This window comes from Perna viridis, chromosome 8, assembly GCF_037379345.1.
Source record: "Perna viridis isolate PV_CMFRI_1.1 ecotype Kerala chromosome 8, ASM3737934v1, whole genome shotgun sequence".
NCBI lineage: Eukaryota > Metazoa > Mollusca > Bivalvia > Mytilida > Mytilidae > Perna > Perna viridis.
Genome location: NC_142452.1, coordinates 13,869,483 through 13,891,806, shown reverse-complemented (window position 1 = coordinate 13,891,806; position 22,324 = coordinate 13,869,483). Strand labels below are relative to the sequence as shown.

At 33.0% G+C, this 22,324-nt stretch overlaps 2 protein-coding genes and 1 long non-coding RNA gene across 7 annotated transcripts in view; 2 read left to right on the top strand and 1 right to left on the bottom strand.

Annotated features, from left to right (window-relative positions):
- LOC148609424 (receptor-type tyrosine-protein phosphatase gamma-like) overlaps nucleotides 1–4,043 on the top strand; it is a 44,443-nt gene extending 40,400 nt beyond the window's left edge. For all 5 annotated transcript variants that reach the window (XR_015914776.1, XM_088542497.1, XM_088542496.1 and 2 more), the window contains one exon: nucleotides 1,258–4,043. Coding sequence is in view for 4 of the 5 variants with exons in the window: in XM_088542497.1 (XP_088398623.1) it covers nucleotides 1,258–1,329 (72 nt within the window). In the remaining variant the exon portion in view is untranslated. The remainder of the gene's footprint in view (nucleotides 1–1,257) is intronic.
- An 8,123-nt stretch (nucleotides 4,044–12,166) lies between these two features.
- Nucleotides 12,167–13,180, top strand: LOC148609423 (uncharacterized). Its single transcript, XR_015914780.1, has 2 exons — nucleotides 12,167–12,280; nucleotides 12,722–13,180. It is a non-coding gene; the product is annotated as an uncharacterized LOC148609423 (long non-coding RNA).
- A 3,371-nt stretch (nucleotides 13,181–16,551) lies between these two features.
- LOC148609422 (receptor-type tyrosine-protein phosphatase zeta-like) lies at nucleotides 16,552–21,372 on the bottom strand. The gene is made up of 3 exons (XM_088542510.1): nucleotides 21,240–21,372; nucleotides 20,805–20,940; nucleotides 16,552–18,870 (listed from the first exon to the last, which is right to left on the bottom strand). Exons 1-3 carry the CDS (start codon nucleotides 21,269–21,271, stop codon nucleotides 18,850–18,852), a joined length of 189 nt encoding a protein of 62 aa, XP_088398636.1. The 5' UTR covers nucleotides 21,272–21,372; the 3' UTR covers nucleotides 16,552–18,849.
- Nucleotides 21,373–22,324: the final 952 nt, after the last annotated feature.

Genomic DNA, 22,324 nt, shown 5'->3' with positions numbered 1-22,324 from the left:
TTGTTAAAATTATCTATCCTACAAAGCAAAATTATTGACATCCGCAAGTAAAGAAACGCCTCAGCTAAAGACTCATGAATAGCTATAAGCTGACATTTAACATCCTTGTTGGATTTTTGTCTTTTTGTCGTGTTCACCATATAAATTGTCATTATACTGATCTAACAATTTCAAGATTTTTGTTTACACTCCAAAAGCACATGCTGCACAAGAGGCAGGCAATTGCACATACAAAGCGTTGGCAAACAGGGTAAGATGAACGAGACATAATGCATACATGTAATTACATATAAAACGAGCAAATTAAACAGCAAATGTGTACTTAAATAGTCACGTGTTCATCTGGAATCAATTACCCATGGCAAAACGATGAAGGATTGTAGTTTATATCTGGTAGATATACTTTATAAAAAACAGTTCTAAAGCAATTTAGCTATCTTTTGAAGAAAAAATGTCTGATTATTCCAACTTCTGACATTACAAAGAGTCAATACACCCTTAGGTTTGTTTTCACAAGGGTTTTGAAAATAGTAATTTGGAATGTACATAAGTATGAATCGCCTGATTTCTGGATTCTGACATACAAATATATAATGAAATTCGTCAACAATAGCTTTAGATTCACAGAGATGACATATACGTTCATCGCAGAGTTCCAGCGACCTGTCTCAATAGGAAATCATAGTTTCGATGTGCGTAATTTACAAATGAATAATTTTCTATTCCTTTTGAGTTTTACCGGATATTGTTCAAAACCAAAATTTTCTTCGAATGACAGATAGAATTGACCTCTAGAAGTTTGCTCGATAATCACTGTTATTGTGTAGGATAGAGGATCAAATTAATGATACATGTCACAACAAATCGATATTATACAAACGTCTAAGAATGTGACATTATAATAACAGCCCTAGATTAATCCTACCAGGAGGAATAATCCGACCAGCAATAGCTATATTTTATATAACCTAGCTGGCCGAGTGGTCTAGGGCGCTGGACTTAACGCAGGCGGTGTTGCCATAGATGTGACAGCAGTACGAATTCGAGTCCCGCGGAGGGAACTACCAAACATTTGTACCGGAAATTTGGCAGTTCTAACATCGCATACCATAGTCGCTAAGTTGCGGTGAACATAGCAAACATTTTTAGGCGTGTTCTCTGTTTTCTTTTGTTAATGAAGCAATTGCAAATTGTTGATTTAAGTGAGGTGAAAATAACCTTTCATGGAAGTGTCATTTGTTTACATTTTCATTACAGGAAGAATACAGGAAGGTCTATGAAGCAATAAACTACTACTTGGAATCAACGAATGTTTATGCAAATTTTTAAGATTACGTTGAACAGTTTTGACATATACTTTATTCGCATTTTTTTAGGAAACGTATAACAAAAAGAATATAGATATTTATCTTGACATTTACTCTTAATTTAATTTCAGCATATCCATTAACTGTTTTTTATGTTCATTTCTATACAGTTAATGCCATCTAAAAAGAGGATGGGGATTAGTGTGGATGTTTATGCACAGATGATCAATCAAATTTTATTTATAATTACTTGCGCTGCTTACTTGCCCTTTTGGTTAATAATGCAACCAAGATGTTTATGTTTTAAGACACTGTATCTAACATCTACTAAGCTATATGATTAAGAATTCTTGAAATTGAGTTTGATTTTGGTTGTTAATTAAAAATAACTTTCAAACGTGATTAGAAAAGGTTTTCCACTAGATATATCCAATTTAGACACATTTAAGATACAGAGAATTTATAGTCCAAATAATAAAAAAATATAAATAGCATTGTTTTCACTTGTATGATTCACGGTAACATATTTATATTTCGAACGTATATTTTTATCATGTGCGTGTCTACGATTTCATAATTGGAAATATGATACGATTCATTAAAAAAAAAAACTCTCAATAATTCATAAATCAGATGGTCATGGGTGCCAACATTGATGATAATAATTTGTTTCGTATCAATATTTTATATGGACGTCTTGTCTTTACTTGCATTTTGACCGAGAAAAGCGCAGTGACCAATTTTTTTTTAAAGTTTATTCTTTCATATACCATAGTTGTCGGACATTTTGAAAATGTGAAAATACCGTAGTCATACACCAACAAATAACTTGGATTAGAATTAGACGTTTTTTTTCCTGACCAATCGACATTAACAGCCCTTCTGAACTAACAACATAAGTTAAACAAAATCACCTGACTTGCCGAACAAGATCTTACCAATCAAGTGCTTTGTTACTCATCACATCAAATTATCACCAACTTAACCGAAACAATATTGAGTAGGAAGTCAAATTATCCTTCCAACTTAAAACAAAATAAAAAATTCAACTTATTTTGATTTGAGTACATTTGTTCATTTACTGTGTATTTATACGCAATTGTAAATAATATTGTTATTGTATTTATAAAACTTCTATCGTTGTTCAGGAATTTTGATCAGATCATAGTATATTTATTGGAATGTTGTGATATGCTTACTTTTTTAAAATGAATGTACATGCTTCATTACGAATTATTTTTTAGCTACATATATGTGAGCAAGTGCCACCACTAACTTTATGTTGTCGTTGTTGTCTGTCGTCATCGCCCTTCGTCTTCGTTGTTATCATTTTTTGAAAATTCTTATCCTCTGGCAGCACTGAACTAATTTCAACTTAGCTCAGTATAAGTGTGTCTTAGGGTATTGTACCTAGAACTAATGTCAGCATTTACAATCATGGCCACTGTCACTAATAATAGAACACAGGGATAAGATCAAAACCGTAAGGTTAAGCCAAAATCTCACTTGGGTCAAAGTGATTAAAAAGAATAGATCTTCCTGTGGTCAAATTAAACCCTTGTTAGAGTTAATACGTTTTTGTACATTTGTACGTGTTTGTGTGGGTATGGGTGTGTTTTTTAAATTTTATTTCTTTAACAAATTTTCTGTGTAACAACTAGGCAGAATTCAATGAAAGTTGATACTTTTCCTTAGGTATGAGAGATGGGATTTTTCATCCATTAAAGTACAAGACCGCTTTAACAAAAACAATGAAATATCATGTAGCTGATCAAGCCAGGTAAACGAGTCCGGCTTTTTAGAACCTCTAATTATCTTGTTATATTTGATTTGCTTTTTATTGGAAGATGTAAGGATATCAAGGTATAAATTTTGCCCACAAATATCAACTTTGTTGTAGTAACATGAAATTTGTTCATAACGTAGTAAAATACGGAGACAAATAACAATTTGTGACATTAGTTTATTGTACTGACGTCGTAATGGTGCAAAATTTAACATTTTACGTCATTTAGCAAAACCTGCTGAGAATTGTGAATTTTGTTGTTTTCTCGAACATATTTACATCCAGAAAACTATGTCCACACCTAAGAAACAACTTTATATTTTTACATATATTAAACCATGTAATGATGAATGTATTTACTAAATATGAAGTTGTTTCTTGGGTGTGGACACCTTTTTCTTGCCAAAAATATTACCTAAAAGTGACAGAAAGTTTGACCGAATATCTGAATATTGGGAAACTACAAGCAATGTTTTATCGTATCAATGCTAGAATTATCATCAGTTTTTATTTTTCTCATTTGTGATGAATTCAAGTCTCCAAATTCACAATTAAATCATTCGACACTTTCTGATTAATTTTCATTTGTATTTTAGGCAAATAAGACCCTTTATCACCCCCTACTCCTATCAGCAATAAGCATTAGTTTATGTTATGATTTGTTTTAATATGTAATGCTATGTTTGTCAAAAACTAAGTCGGAACGAGAGCAAAGACTTTTATACTAACGAAACACGAAACAGATGTTGGAAATGATTTTCTGTCTCTACACTTCTTGTACCTCGACGTTACTGCATCAATCAATTAAGAAATGTGTTTTAGGATATTATGTCATGTTTGCATTATGATGACACTTATTGTATTTTATGATTTTAATTATGTATTTATTGCGTATGATATAGATTTTGTATTAAAATCTTAAGCTGCGCTTTGCAATAAGCTACTCCAAACATATGTTGTTATTGCTCAAAGGGTAATCTATTTACGTTCGCGGTTGTATGAACTACATTATCAATATTATTTATGCCAACCTCCTTCAACCTATACCAGGGTTGAACCAACAATAATCAAATTGCCAAATTTATACTACAATAGTAAAAACTTATATTTCGAAACATGCAAACAATAAGAAAAGTAACATCAATATTTAGAATCTTAAACCACTAGTTTCAAAACCAAACAGTAATCAAAACACAAAATTAGTTTGGCATAGAAAGGGGTGAAAATTCCATGTGCATAGAAAACAGTTTGTTGTTAATTCATTTCTGGAAATCGAACAAAGTGTTGAAACAATGCGTTTTTGGTTTGGAAATTTGCCCTGTCATTCTACTAAATTATTCGCTGGTTGAAAAATATTCTGATATCAAAAACTACTTACAAGCTCACCATATATCTAATATCGTCAGCTATGTCTTCTATAGAAGTCAAGAAAAAACGTGTACCTTCTCATACACTGAACAGTCTCTACAATACTTTTATTTATCTGAATTGAACTTAAAATGGTGCATTAAACTATCAATAACCCAATGCTTTTGTTGTATCATAATTAAAGAATAAGAAACTTTTGTATTTCCATTGGTACAACTTCCTATTGCATTCTATGGTATATAGAAAGGGGTGCAGTGGATTTGGAAATATTTTGTTTATTAATATGTATATGAACAATTATTGAATTTAATTATTAAAAAAAAAGTAAAACTTTTTGGACAAATTGAAAGTATGAAATTCAATGGATAATGTATAGAATTATATGGGTAAAGGTGTTTTTCTATGGGAATTAAAAACAAATACTCTATTGTGGAACAGGGTTGGATTAACTTTGAATGGTGGAGATGGTATATTAGTTTATACCATTCAAGAGCTTAATTCATGGTAAAGATACCGTCATTGCTACACACACGATTGCAGTATACTTTAAAGGTTATGGGATCCAGAGCTCTGTATTTTACCAGAAATTTACTCGTCACTAATAAGCTGAAATTTATTGATAAAACGGTTAAATCATGTCTGCACACAATATTATTTGCTTCTTATTCCGTTATTATTATATTAGCTCTGACAGGAACAGGAACAACCTGATTGGTTTAAGGATTGTAGCACATGTCAATTGCCACGCAGTTTATCGTTTACTGAGTTTGTGCAGGCGGATACACTGGTCTCTGTGCCGAAACATAACCATGAAAATAATTTGACTTGGTATTGTACCTTGGTTCTGATAAATGCCATTCGAGATCCTTGACTAAAAACCTCTGTGTGCAATGAATTGTTCCATGTAAGCTTCCAACCATATGTTGGACAGAAATAAATTGACGCAATTAATTGTTCATGTTCAGATTCCTCTTTAGATCTTTGTTCTTTGTTCACGTTATGTTTGTTGTTTTTTATCGGTTATTTGATGAATCAAGAACACCACTTTCATAAATTGAAACTATTTTTCCGTCATATCTTTCGTTTTCATCCCTGACTTTTTTTCATCCCCGGATTGCACTCTTTTGATTTCTGTTAAAACTTTGGTTCCCTTAATTAATCCTACTTTAGATATTTGAGTAAAAATGAACATTCAGAAATTAACGATAAAGTAAAAGATCCACATTCATCAGGCAATGATGCAATAAATGCAAAATTAAATACCAAAGTACATGTAATGTAATGGAATAATGTACGCGCAGTGAAATCTCAAGAATAACAAGGTCTTTCCAGGAGAAAACCTGGAATATTAAATGAATATCTAAAGTCAACAGATAACAGACTTATTAATCTTCACGAAAACAAATTAAATGTTATATTTGATTCCTTAGCACTGAATAAAAGGAACTATTTAATCAATATACAAGAATAAGGTGACAATATGATCAAAATAATTTTTGACCAATCACCATCGTAAGCTGCTTTGGAAAGGTTTCACGACTGTGCTGATCAAAGAGTCTAACAAAATATCCAAACAAACAGCTCAGAGAAAGTCAAAGTTTGTGCTGCGAAAATTATTTGCCGATCGGCTGTATATTTGTTCTTATCGAAATTGAAAAAACAACTATTTTGTGAGTTTGTCTATCGTTAGCCTCGTATCCGATGCTTTGTATAATAATAACTATTAACCAAACACGCTGTACTTGTGTATTGGCAAACAAGCAGACATGCGTTTCAAATACATTGTTTATAAATCTGTATAGGTTTACAAAGGGAGGGGAGGTGGATGGCTATGCTAGTCCATTGCCTAACCATCGAGTATTACCCTTTTGATTAAAACAGTTCAACTGCATTTGTTTTTAAACAAAACTTTCACCTTTTTAAAAATGTCCTGTTGACTCATGATTATTCGAGGAGGCTGCAAAAAACAAATGAAGATTAATTTGTCCAAATATTTTTTTTACAGTTTTAGCAGTTGCATGTTTCATAATACGCATACGTATTATATAGTGCACGTCGTTGAGGGTTTGAATACCATGGACATGCTTTCATTTCATAAATTGATAATTATCCAAATAAGAATTTAAGAAATGGACCGAAGCACAAAACTGCTCAAACTGAAAATATGGGACATGGCGATTTGCCATTTACAAAAGATAGAAAGCGTTGGAGCAATACACAATGATTGGAAGCATAGAAGAACAAGATTATAGGGACCTCATTACTGCTGAACCCTGTTGGAATAACGAAGACCAACCAATACGTGTGTTATCAACACAAACCATATCTGGTTCCTGGAAAATTGACCTAACCCAAGCTTTTAACAAACTCACTCAAGGGGTTTAAAGGTTCCGTTTATTGTAAAGAATTTAACAAAGTACACGGATTTTCCTTCCAACATTCCATATTGAAAGTGGATATAATACCGATTAGCCGGCTATTTGGTCGGAACGCTATTCGAGTAACCGGTTAGTAAAACAGACTGATTTGACAACACAAATAAAACCTCAATTTGATATATTTTAAAGATACTAATTGTGTTTTAACTGTCGTGCATTATTGTTCATTTGTCATGTATTGTCATTTTTACAGTTGACGGTACATGAACGGATTGACCAGTTTGGATGTCCTGTACAATAACCATTGATAGTTGGAAAAAGACCAGAGTTCCATACTGTACTAAGTCACCTCCACAATTATTTAGAACTGCAACGGTGAGGGATTTGAACATGGCAACTGTTCTGTGCAACATAATTCAGGTTAGAGTTTATTAGGTTTTAATGTAAGAAAAATACTAGGAGTTATACATATCGTATCGAGCAAATACATAAAGTGTTGGAAAATACAAGCACAGAACCGAAACATTCAGAATAAAGAACGGATAAGTATTAAATTTATCAAGTTAGTTTTATTACAAAATGCTTTTAAGAGCAAATGTTCATGATTTTTAAAAAAATGATTTTTTAAGTGTATTTTGATATGCAGACGAGACCAGCGGTTGCAATTATCGGGGGACTTGAAGCTGCAGAGATGACTTTAGTCCATAACAAACATTACAGTGTGTAGAATGAGGTAAGACACAAATGCTCCAAAGAAACAAAACTGTTTCCTTAATAATTGATCTTATTTTTTTACTATATGCAATGTTTTAGTTTTATTTAATTAACCTAATTTTTGACAAAATGTTTTGTTTCTTATATCACACATAATACATGTAGTTTTAAATGTAAACATCTCGTTGTAATGAGGGAACACAGGTATTTTTTAAGGATTACAATAGAAATGGCTATAGAGATCTTCACAAAAATTGATAATCAAAGTATGGCCATGCAAACAGTTATGCTCAGTTTCAAGCTAGATGAATCGAATGTTATAAACTACCACATTTGTGGAAAGAACATGTCAATAGAAGTGCCAAAATTTTACATACGGATGCTCGATTCACTGAACTTTCTACCAACTGCTCTGTTTAACCTTCCTAAGACGTTTGGATTCTCGGAGCTCCATAATGGATACTTTACTGGTCTGTACAAAAGGATGAAACATCAAAATGTGAAGCTACAACACTTACCAGACATACGATATCATAACCCAGAGGCCATGAAACCAGCAAAGTGAGACATAATACTAAGGACACAGAGGGGATACCTTTGACTGACTTTCAAGACAAGCTTTTGAATTACTGTAAAAATGTAGACATCTTACGAAAAGGCTTTTTATCCTTCCGCCATTTATTCATGGACACCACTGAAACCATTGGCGGAACACCTATAGATTCGTTTTAAAAAATGCATCACATCACTATTGCCTCGGCTTGCAACCTCTTATCTGGATCTAAATTCTGAAACAAAAGACCATTGAACTCATACCAGCCCATGGCCATGGATATCAAATGGCTCAAATGGCTCAAATACTTGTCAGAATTAAAAGGCATACGTATTAAACATGCACAAAAAGGAGGAGAATAAGAAATTGGACCATATAATGTGGATGAATATGCAGATGGAACGGTTTACGAATTAAAGATATACTAAATTCCGTATATGAACGATATGCACATGAACGATTCACATCAACGTTCAATTGAAATACAAAAGAACATAGAAAACCAGGAATACAAATATGTTTGCAGATGGGAATGTGACTTTAAACAGAAAATAAAAGAGGATCCCGTAGTAAACCAACACCAACAATCCAAGGAATGTATATGCCCCCTCGACCCATGAGATGCATTTGCCTGGGGCGAGTGGAAGCCTGTATATTATATCATGAAGCAGAAGATGAGGATCACATCGACTACTATGACTTCACCTACTTAAACACATTCATCAACAAGACTAGCAAAGTATCGCTAGGCCACCCGGAAATAACATGACATGAGACATGAGCCTAAGACTTTGGGTGTAACTGGAACGTTTCCTCTCAGTTTAGGAGTAGCTAAAATACAATTTTATTCTATTTTGGTAAAAGATAAGTTTGTTAATGGTAGAAAGGCATGTTCAAGGAATAAAGACACGAAATTATATAGTGACCCATCAGATACGATTGTTATTTTTAACATTCCCAATGTACCATTTACGATACACGACTTATGTTATACGTTGTACTATACACTATGTACGATACAGGATAGAAACGAACCAAGTACTGTATACATAGCTTCGTGAATGACTAAACACATTTCATATTTAATTTACGGACGGCCGTATTCATGCAGAAAATGGAGAAATAAAGACAGAAAATATTGAACTATAAATTTTGATTGCTAGAGTTTGCTACAATAAATCTTCTCGAACAGGCTTATGTTGCTACAAGATCAAATTCCAAAACTGTATTGATGATACTCGTGTATCATTGCTTATCAATATGCACTATGATAACATATTTGCTCACTGTGTTATATCTTTCCCTTCTTGTCTAATGTAATGTTAAGCAACGTAAGTGTTCATAGAGAAGACGAGGATTCTAATACTACCAGTGTACATGGTCTTTGGTTTTCGTAGTTATAAGTGGAGCCTGGATATCCCGTTCACTTTTTATATCTACACGTATGTACGTATTACTATGTTTTGTTTTTTGTTTGTTTGTTTTTTTGGTTTTGTTTGTTTGTTTGTTGTTTATTTTTTTTTTGGCTCTCTTTGTTGTATGCGTATTTATCATAGATTGTGTTCTTTTTATTAACTTCTTTCTAATAAAGTTTCCTTTGTTTTCCTTGTGTGTTATATTTACCATTCAAATTAGACTGCATTTGGCTAAAATGAAGCTTGTTTTGTAATTTATTTCATCCTTTAATGGTAATTACGCAAATGCCAAGGCTACCGGTCCTTGCGTCAATGATTGATTGATTGTTGGGGTTTAAAGTCCGAGCAGCAATATTTCAGCTATATTCAGACGATGAACATGAAATGAATGATAAAATGAACATGAAATAATGATGAAATGAAAACAATGGATGAGACACGAGGATAATAAGGTCGACAATTTTTGATTGCCACTAGGAAAAGGGAGGGATGGGTAAGGTCGGGCAATTTAGCATCCTGTGGCGGAGAGCAAAAGTTCCTACTCCTATGGAATACCACAGCAGGGTTCTTCAACGTGCAAGGAACGTGACATCTTTCCAAACACGGTTGCCTACTATGGTTTGCGGACAGGTTTTCCGAATTATAGCCTGACAACCCCAGCATGTAACACGCCAGAGGTACCCCATTCCACCACCTGGGGCACACATCCAAGTTGCTTTGTGGGCAGAGCGCCTAGCCGCTGGCTAGGTTTTCTGGGCACTATTTAGTCGCCTTTACGACAAGCTTAGCGCTGCTGTAGGCCTATTCTTTTAACACCCGGACCTGCATGGGGCCCTTGCGTAAAAAAAGGTACAGATAACATTTTTCAAAATCAATGGAACTGTTTGACTAGGGTCCCTTTAATGTACTTACATCAATATTAAGAGATTTGTCATTTGATTAAATGTAAAATAAAGTATTGTTAGCAAATACGGTCAAGTGCTTCGGTAATAATATTATGGTTATATTAGACAAATGGTAATTATTCAATCCATAAGAAATGTTCGCAAACATAAGACTGTTTATCTTATTTAAAACCGAATTTAATGATATAAATTTGGTAATATCTTTTTAACAGTAGAACAAAGTAAGTTGAGTTTTAAGTTGAAATTTCCCCCTGACTCTAGCAAGAATGATTGAGGATTAGTCGGAAAAACAGTATCAACTGCAACTGTGATCTCAATATGTTTTTGGTTTAAAGTATGCTATGCTGCAGTTCTGTTATGTATTTCATTGCACAAATTAACGGATAAAACATACAAAAGTTCTAACAGTAAAGAGGATGATTATTTTGTTTTAATTAATACTGATTACATTATCTCTAGATATCAGTATTTTAGCCAATGTACGATATAGATCGTAGACAGCATAGTTCAAATATAAAAAAAATATTAGAAATTCTTCATGAGTAAAACGTTCACTAACCATTCAATAAGACAATGTAAGGTACCTATGTTAATTGGCATCATAATTCAACTGTGTTTTGAATAAACATTTGTCAATCCGATTAGCGAATAAGGGCATATTTTACAAGCTGTTATGTTACATTATGCAAGTCTTAAATTGACATGTTAACTTGAAAAAAAAATCATTAACATTTTGTTTACTGGAAAGTTGACGAAAACAAGAAAGGGATGCCTTAATATTTGGATATCTACTACATGTATTTATGTCAATGTTTTATCCATATACATGTATACCCCGACCCCAGAGACTTCATCGACAAAACTTCATTTTATGTCGAAACTACGCAGACTTTTTGTATCGCGCTAGAACACTAACAAATAGGCTTCTGGAACAGGGTTATGTTGCTACAAGATTGAAGTCATCACTACAGAAGTTTATGGCCGTCATCATGAACTCGTGGATCGTTATGGTGTATCCATCTGCACCATGAAAACTGATTTATTCAACGGATCATAGTTTTCCTTTCCTTGTTTGTCTACCCCGGACTTGACTTTTTATGAGCAACTCGGCGGGTGTTTCTAGAAAAGCAGAGGACGCTTACCCTACTGGTGCACCTGGTTCATGCTCCCAGTTTTTACTGGAGTCCGAGTTACTCATTTCCTTTTGTTACTGTGTATGTATGATTTTAGTTACTTTAGGTTCTTTTCTGTGTATGTCTGTTTTCCATGTCTGGTCTTTGTCCCTGGATTACATTCGTTTGATTACCGCTATAACCTTGGTTCCTTTGATTACTCTTTCAAATTCATAATAATAAAAACTATGGTTAATATGTCATTTGGAAAATGTTTTATTTGATTTGTTAGGGGGTTCAGGTAACGTGAATTTTATCGGTAATCCGATGATGTTTTTTACACCAAAACTGAACGACTTTAAATCACGCTATGAGTAGTTAAGTATCACATCTGTGATAATTATGAATAAACATAGTTAAATATAACCATTCTGCTTTCATTTTGTACGACAATTATGTGAATCGACATCGAAATAACGAAGTTATGGACGGAGGACTGGAGTTACCGTTTTCGCCAACGTGAACACACTTTGAAAACGTGGTATCTATATTTAGGTAAATTTTTGCGTCATCTATGTTTTTATTAGCTGTTCCGTGCTAAATAAAGGAAGGAACTAACAATATTGACCAACCATCAGACAGCTTACATCCTACCGATTCCAATGATGCATGTTAATTCATGGTTAGAAAGGTGAAGACTAGAGGAAATGACGACTTTCTTGAAGAAAGCAAATTTGCCATGGTAAGCATACTTTATATCCTAATTTATCAGCAATATTTGAAAACTTCGACATATTTTTTAATCTATTCATGTCCTTTGATCTGTCTTTAGAGGAATTTAATAGCGCGGAAATTAATTTGAAAATGCCAAGTATCCGACTCGTTAACCGTCATTATCGTGTGACTTGACCTTGTTTACTTATACTAACAAACATTTTTGCTTTTGAATTTTATACTTTGACTCCCCTTAACAGACATTACAGACTATTTAATGATGGATGAACATAATACAGAGTCATTAGAAGAATACATTTTTTTATTGATTCTTATTTAGTATATGGTACAAATATTCTGTAGTTGGTGTACAATAGCACTACAATTTATTGTTGTTGTAATAATATGCAAAGTGCATGCAGTTTGATGGTGGTGTTTTATGATTAATTATGATAATTAATTTTTACAGACACTTCAACTAAAGTACAGCTGCAAAACAAAGACATTTTCGAGCTGTTTTAAAGTAACACCTTTCAGAGTGGTGCGTTGAATGGAAAGGAAAGGTTTCCGTGCGTGGAATGGAATGTGAATGATGAATTGGCATTAAGAACTAAAGTAAACAGAGTGTTAGAAAGAATGAGAGTACTGAAAAAGAACAATAAAGCTACATTTCAAGAATTTCTCGACAAAAATGACCTCACATTGCATCTTATGAATATCTACATGAAACAGAAAAAAAAGAGAGTAAAGGAAATAGAGGAATGTTCTAGGGAAGTGTTGAAAGAGAATAGACAATTAAAAAGACAATTAAAAGAACAAAACTTTACTGTTTTTGATAATCAAGATTTGCAAATTGAACATTATGAGAGAAAATGCAATATATTGTTTAGACTGTTAAGTATTGCAGGGGATAAATGTTGTTTCTAGATTAGTTTGTAGTATTGTTGCCACCATGTCTAATCAGGGTCTGAAAATCCTGTGTTTAACCAGCAACTCAGTGAGCGTAAGGCAAATTTATTGCCTGATATAGTAGATCAGTGGGATGAACTTAATGATGTGACTAGGTCAAAAATGTCAAATATTTCATCTTTTTTCTGCAAAATGCACATATTTGTTCCCATGGCTAGTGAAGTTGATAAGTGCCTCAATATTTTTGAGAGCAATGTATGTAACGGTAAAAATCCATTTGCATTTGAGTGGAAAGAGAGCGGTGCTTCCACACTTAAAAGAACTATTACTCTTTATGGGTGTTATAAATCTGGGGTTGGGCAGCATTTCCTAGTACATCTTGAAGAGAGGGCCATTAAAAATCCACTGATCACATTACGAGGTCACAGGTTTAATCATCTGTTTTATGCAGCTGGTGCTACTTACTATCATTTGCGTGAAATATGGGATTTTTTAGACAGTTGGGCAGACCCAATTGATTTGTTAAAAAGTATTCCTTTCGATGTGAAAAAAAAGGCATTTAAAAGTGCCCTACGAGCTCTAGGTATCGTTGACGAAGTATATAACTGGTCCGTTTTGGAGGATTATAGAATTCTCAAAGAGTATTTTAGAGCTAACCCCTACTCTTTTTCAACTACAAAGCTACAAGAACTGTCAGGTGATGCATCTCCCAGCAACTAACACTTGCTCTGAAAGAGTCTTTGCTCAATTGGACATGTTTGTTAGATTAAAGCTATCTGCTTCCACCACTGCATATGAGTCCATAATTATGTGGTCAAACAATAAGAAATCTCAATGGTTGAAAAATCATTCTGAAAAAGATAAGAACAAAGTTCTTGATGACGCTAAGGTAAGTGCTCCTATGATGATAGAGTCATTTAAAGCTCGTCAAAAAGTCCTCTTTAATAAAAAGTTAGAGATTTTAAGGGCCAAAAAAGAATAAAAAAAAGCAAACAAAGAAAATGTTTTGACAGGAAGCACTGGTATGCAAAGTCCTCTAGGTGGCAAAATATTACTTTTGATTTGTCCTTCAAAGTTATAGATTACTTTAGAAATTTCCCGTTATTATTTCCGGGTGGCCTATCGATACTTTGCCAGTCTTGTTGATGAATGTGTATAAATAGGTGAAGTCATAGTAGTCGATGTGATCCTCTTCTTTTGCTTCATGATATAATATACAGGCTTCAACTCGCCCCAGGCAAATGCATCTCATGGTTCGAGGGGGGCATATACATTCTTTGGATTGTAGGTATTGGTTTACTACGGGATCCTCTTTTATTTCCTGTTAAAAGTCACATTCCCATCTGCAAACATATTTGTATTCCTGGTCTTCTATGTTCCTTTGTATTTCAATTGAACGTTGATGTGAATCGTTCATGTGCATATCGTTCATATACGGAATTTAGTATATCTTTAATTCGTAAACCGTTCCATCTGCATATTCATTCACATTATATGGTCCAATGTCTTATTTACCTCCGTTTCGTGCATGTTTAATACGTATGCCTTTTGATTCTGACAAGTATTTGAGCCATTTGATATCCGTGGCCATGGGCTGGTATGAGTCCAATGATCTCTTGTTTCAGAAATTTAGATTTAGATAAGAGGTTGCAAGCCGAGGCAATAGTGATGTGATGCATTTTTTAAAACGAATCTATAGGTGTTCCGCCAATGGTTTCAGTGGTGTCCATGAATAAATGGCGGAAGGATAAAAAGACTTTTCTTAAGATGTCTACATTTTTTACAGTAATTCAAAAGCTTGTCTTGAAAGTCAGTCAAAGGTATTCCCTCTGTGTCCTTAGTATCATGTCTTACTTTGCTGGTTTCATGGCCTCTGGGTTATAATATCTAAAGTAGTATTAAGTAATGGAACCAAAATTTTAATAGAAATACAAAAAATGCAATCCGGGGATGAAAAAAAGTCAGGGATGAAAACGAAAGATATGACGGAAAAATAGTTTCAATTTATGAAAGTGGTGGTCTTGATTCATCAAATAACCGATAAGAAAACAACTAACATAATGTGACTGAAGTCACGTCAGACCGAAAAGAACAAAGATCTGAAGAGGAATCTGAACATGAACATTTAATTGCATCAATTTATTCGTGTTCAACATGTGGCTGGAAGCTTACATGGAACAATTCTTTGCACACAGAGGATTTTAGTCAAGGATCTCGAATGGCATTTATCAGAACCAAGGTACAATACCAAGTCAAATTATAATTATTTTCATGGTTATGTTTCGGCACAGTTGATCCAACCCCATTCCCAAATAGAGTATTTTTTTTAAATCCCATAGAAAAACCCCTTTCCCCATAGAATTCTATACATTATCCATTGAATTTCATACTTTCAATTCGTTTAAAAAGTTTTACTTTTTTTTTAATAATGAAATTTTAAATAATTGTTCATGTACATATTAATAAACAAAATATTTCCACATCTACTGCACCCCCTCTTTCTATACCCATATATACCATAGAATGCAATAGGAAGTTTTACCAATGGAAATACTAAAGTTTCTTATTCTTTAATTATGATACAACAAAAGCATTGTGTTATTGATAGTGTAATGCACCATTTTAATTTCAATGCAGATAAATAAAAGTATTGTAGAGACTGTTCAGTGTATGAGAAGGTAGACGTTTTTTCTTGACTTCTATAGAAGACATAGCTGACGATATTAGATATATTGTGAGCTTGTAAGTAGTTTTTGATATCAGAATATTTTTCAACCAGCGTATAATTTAGTAGAATGACAGGGCAAATTTCCAAACCAAAAACGCATTGTTTCAACACTTTGTTCGATTTCCAGAAATGAATTAACAACAAACTGTTTTCTATGCACATGGAATTTTCACCCCTTTCTATGCCAAACTAATTTTGTGTTTTGATTGCTGTTTGTTTTTGAAACTAGTGGTTTAAGATTTCTAAATATTGATGTTATTTTTCTTATTGTTTGCATGTTTCGAAATATAAGTTTTTACTGTTGTAGTATATATTTGGCAATTTGATTATTGCTGGTTCTATGCATGCCCTTGCATAGGTTGAAGGAGGTTGGCATAAATAATATTGATAATGTAGTTCATACAACCGCGAACGTAAATAGATTACCCTTTGAGCAATAACAACACATATTTGGAGTAGCTTTTTATTGCAAAGCGTACCTTAAGATTTTAATTCAAAACCTATATCATACGCAATAAATACATAATTAAAATCATTAAATACAATAAGTGTCATCATCATGCAAACATGACATAGTATCCAAAACTTATTTCTTAATTAATGCATTGTAACAGCAAATCCTTTCCAACATCTGTTTCGTGTTTCGTTAGAATAAAAGTCTTTGCTCTCGTTCCGACTTTCAGATATTCGGTCAAATTTCGAACTTTTCTGTCACTTTTTGGTCATATTTTTGGCAAGAAAAAGGTGTCCACACCCAAGAAACAACTTCATATTTAGTAAATACATTAATCATTACATGGTTTAATATATGTGAAAATATTAAGTTGTTTCTTAGGTGTGGACATAGTTTTCTGGAAGTAAATATGTTCGAAAAAACAACAAAATTCACAATTCTCAGCAGTTTTTGCTAAATGACGTAAAATGTTAAATTTTGCACCATTACGACGTCAGTACAATGAACTAATGTCACAAATTGTTATTTGTCTCTATATTTTACTACGTTATGAACAAATTTCATGTTACTACAACAAAGTTGATATTTGTGGGCAAACTTTATACCTTTATACCCTTACACCTTGCAATAAAAAGCAGATCAACTACAACAAGATGATTAGAGGTTCTGAAAAGCCGGACTCGCTCACCTGGCTTGATAAGCTACGTGATATTTCATTGTTTTTGTCAAAGCGGTCTTGTACTTTAATGGATGAAAAATCCCATCTCTCATACCTAAGGAAAAGTATCAACTGTCACTGAATTCTGCCTAGTTGTTACACAGAAAATTTGTTAAAGAAATAAAATTTAAAAAACACACCCATACCCACACAAACACGTACAGACGTACAAAAAGGCATTAACTCTAACATGGGTTTAATTTGACCACAGGAAGATCTATTCTTTTTAATCACTTTGACCCAAGTGAGATTTTGGCTTAACCTTACGGTTTTGATTTTATCCCTGTGTTCTATTATTATTGACACTGGCCATGATTGTAAATGCCGACATTAGTTCTAGGTAGAATACCCTAAGACACACTTATACTGAGCTAAGTTGAAATTAGTCCAGTGCTGCCAGAGGATAAGAATTTTCAAAAAATAACAACGAAGACGACGGGCGACGACGACAGACAACAACGACAACATAAAGTTAGTGGTGGCACTTGCTCACATATATGTAGCCCTTATTGTCAGGTAAGCTGAAAAAGAATTCGTAATGAAACATGTACATTTATTTTAAAAAAGTAAGCATATCACAACATTCCAATAAATATACTATGATCTAATCAAAATTCCTGAACAACGATAGAAGTTTTATAAATACAATAACAATATTATTAACAATTGCGTATAATAACTAGTAAATGAACAAATGTACTCAAATCAAAATAAGTTGAATTTTTGATTTTGTTTTAAGTTGGAAGGATAATTTGACTTCCTACTCAATATTGTTTCGGTTAAGTTGGTGATAATTTAATGTGATATGTAACAAAGCATTTGATTGGTAAGATCTTGTTTGGCAAGTCAGGTGATTTTGTATAACTTATGTTGTTAGTTCAGAAGGGCTGTTAATGTCGATTGGTCAGGAAAAAAACGTCTAATTCTAATCCAAGTAACTTGTTGGTGTATGACTACGGTATTTTCACATTTTCAAAATGTCTGACAACTATGGTATATGAAAGAATAAACTTTAAAAAAATTGGTCACTGGGCTTTTCTCGGTCAAAATGCAAGTAAAGACAAGACGTCCATATAAAATATTGATACGAAACAAATTATTATCATCAATGTTGGCACCCATGACCATCTGATTTATGAATTATTGAGAGTTTTTTTTTAATTGAATCGTATCATATTTCCAATTATGAAATCGTAGACACGCACATGATAAAAACATACGTTCGAAATATAAATATGTTACCGTGAATCATACAAGTGAAAACAATGCTATTTATATTTTTTTTATTATTTGAACTATAAATTATCTGTATCTTAAGTGGGTCTAAATTGGGTATATCTAGTGGAAAACCTTTTCTAATCACGTTTGAAAGTTATTTTAATTAACAACCAAAAACAAACTCAATTTCAAGATTTCTTAATCATATAGCTTAGTAGATGTTAGATACAGTGTCTTAAAACATCTTGGATGCATTATTAACCAAAAGGGCAAGTAAGCAGCGCAAGTAATTATAAATAAAATTTGATTTATCATCTGTGCATAAACATCCACAGTAATTCCCATCCTCTTTTTAGATGGAATTAACTTTATAGAAATGAACATAAAAAACAGTTAATGGATATGCTGAAATTAAATTAAGAGTAAATGTCAAGATAAATATCTATATTCTTTTTGTTATACGTTTCCTTAAAAAATTATATTCTACGAAAAAAGTATATGTCAAAACTGTTCAACATAATCTTAAAAATTTGCATAAACATTCGTTGATTCCAAGTAGTGGTTTATTGCTTAGACCTTCCTATATTCTTCCTGTAATGAAAATTTTAACAAATGACACTTCCATGAAAGGTTATTTTCACCTCACTTAAATCAACAATTTGCAATTGCTTCATTACAAAAGAACACAGAGAACACGCCTAAAAATGTTTGCTATGTTCACCGCAACTAAGCGACTATGCTATGCGATGTTAGAACTGTCAAATCCCGGTGCAAATGTTTGGTAGTTCCCTCCGCGGGACTCGAATTCGTACCGCTGTGACATCTATGGCAACACCGCCTGCGTTAAGTCCAGCGCCCTAGACCACTGGGCCAGCTAGGCTATATAAAATATAGCTTTTGCTGGCCGGATCATTTCTCCTGGTAGGATTAATCTTGGGCTGTTATTATAATGTCACATTCTTAGACGTTTGTATAATATCGATTTGTTGTGACATGTATCATTAATTTGATCCTCTATCCTACACAATAACAGTGATTATCGAGCAAACTTCTAGATGTCAATTCTATCTATCATTCGAAGGAAATTTTGGTTTTGAACAATATCCGGTAAAACTCAAAAGGAATAGAAAATTATTCATTTGTAAATTACGCACATCGAAACTATGATTTCCTATTGAGACAGGTCGCTGGAACTCTGCGATGAATGTATATGTCATCTCTGTGAATGTAAGCTATTGTTGACGAATTTCATTATATATTTGTATGTCAGAATCCAGAAACAGGCGATTCATACTTATGTACAATCCAAATTACTATTTTCAAAACCCTTGTGAAAACAAACCTAAGGGTGTATTGACTCTTTGTAATGTCAGAAGTTGGAATAATCAGACATGTTTTCTTCAAAAGATAGCTAAATTGCTTTAGAACTATTTTTGATAAAGTATATCTACCAGATATAAACTACAATCCTTCATCGTTTTGCCATGGGTAATTGATTCCAGATGAACACGTGACTATTTAAGTACACATTTGCCGTTTAATTTGCTTGTTTTATATGTAATTACATGTATGCATTATGTCTCGTTCATCTTACCCTGTTTGCCAACGCTTTGTATGTGCAATTGCCTGCCTCTTGTGCAGCATATGCTTTTGGAGTGTAAACAAAAATCTTGAAATTTTTAGATCAGTATAATGACAATTTATATGGTGAACACGCCAAAAAGACAAAAATCCAACAAGGATGTTAAATGTCAGCTCATAGCTATTCATGGGTCTTTAGCTGAGGCGTTTCTTTACTTGCGGATGTCAATAATTTTGCTTTGTAGGATTGATAATTTTAACAATTATAAGACATACTTGACTTACAACGAACATTGTTAACTGTTTATTAGAAAAAAAACTCAGCCGCATAGTACTGCGTAACAGGAGTATATAAATGTATATATAAATATAAAGTACATACATATAAACACAAAATATCACACATAAAGTTATCAAGACAATATTTATACAAATAGCATATATAATTAAACATCTTTTGCAGTTTTTGCATGAATATCGACACATTTATTAATACCTTTATATTGCAAAATTTTATCATGCCATACATTTTTTTCTCTACTTGGATATCTCGTATAATATGATAGTATAAACTTTCTTCTTAACTCTAAAACTACATTATTATTACACTCAAACGAAAATAATGATATTCGTCCCCAAGACCAGTTCCACAAATTCTACATATTCTTTCTTCCCTTGGGATATTCCTCCACCTCCCCGTTTCAAAGGGAAACGTTATATTACATACCCTTAATCTACAAAAATTTATCCGGTAACTCAACTTTAATTTTAAAAGATAAGGCTCCAATTGAAATTCATGTTTAAAATTGTATAACGTTATCGTCATCCACACTGTTAATTTGTTTTATATTTAAATGCTTTAAAGGGCATTGAGCAAAGCAATGATCGCTTTTGCATGTATTTATTTCGCAAACAAAAAAATCATGGTCTTAATTTAAACTTACAAAGTTTTTGAAGAACTCTGGTCTTTTGAGTTGAAGTATTCTTGCTAACTGGAAGATGTCAGCGTTCTCATCAATCGTCATACTAGACACCGCATTGGTAAAGGTACAAAACAGACCACATACACTGGCTCCGTCACTGACAATGTAAAATGCAGTTTTAGATTTAGAGCTTATTATCTGACGTTCTTTTCTATGATTATGATATGTTATTCAACACGATCACATATACTTTATACTTCGAACACAGTGATCATTCTAAAACAAAAGATAAGCAGAGTTATCTAAAACATTGTTTTCTCTAGAGGAGCAAACAATATAAAACGCATTAAATCATTTTTTTTTTTCTTATATTGTGCGTAATGTCTTGCAAAATAGAAACAATGAGTAAATTTCGTTTAACAACAATGCCCTTTTTAATAAGATAACATCGCCTACCTACTGACAACAGTAACAGGACCTTCTGTCATACTGATCCGTGTCGATATTAGGTTTGTAAGTTTACATAGAATGTCTGCTTCCGGTATGCCATCACACACCACTTGGTAAATAATAATGTCTTTCGAGTTTGTGTCCTGTGTTGTAAAATATCAAAGATGTTGTTTGAGTACATAATTAAAATAAATGTTTTTCTAGGGTAACTTTTCCTGAAATGGACAAAATGACAAAGCTACCTTTCTCATTGACTTATAACCAGTTTTATTGGGTTGTTCTATTTATGTCCAAAAACGATTTTATTAGTAATGTCTTCACTAATGTAAATATGCCATGCTTTCTTAGACACATTCCCTGACTTGTATTTAAAGTTCTAAAAGTTCGAACAATTATTTCCGAAATTACGTACGTAATTTCCGACAGATTTTTTTACGCCATTCTTGTTTCTGATGCATTGTTCGTACTACTTGTATGTTACATGTAGGTGGCTGTCCATGAGAAAACTATGCAAAACCGTTCGAAAGTGATATTGGCAATCAAATATAAACTTTAGTGCATCTGGTAGAACACCATGAGAAACTTATAATTGCAAAATATTTTATTTCGAAAAATTAAATATGACGGAGATATGGCCGCCATTTTGTGTTACGGGAAATTCCTTGAAAAATGGTATTTTATCATGGTTGAGATATGCAAAAGAAGATCAAAGTTAGGTATAAAGTCTATAACTGCCCTTTTCTAAACCAATGTTTTCCAGATAAGTGAATTCAATTCCATTAAACATAACGCATATATAGGTTCTAATAATGATCTTGAAAAAAAATTTGAACTTGAATTTTGGCCAAATGCTACCATTTAGAAAATTGTCATCTTTACCACATTTCAATGCCCTGTATTTCTTAAAATAACACTTTTAACAAGCTGACTTGTTTATACCCAACAAGATGCTGTTTGTGTTTTAGCTTAAAGGGTAAAGAAAATTGTTGGAGAAGATTGACTGTTTGGGGTTTAACATCCGAGCAGCAATATTTCAGCTATATTCAGACGATGAACGTGAGATGGATGATAAAATGAACATGAAGTGATGA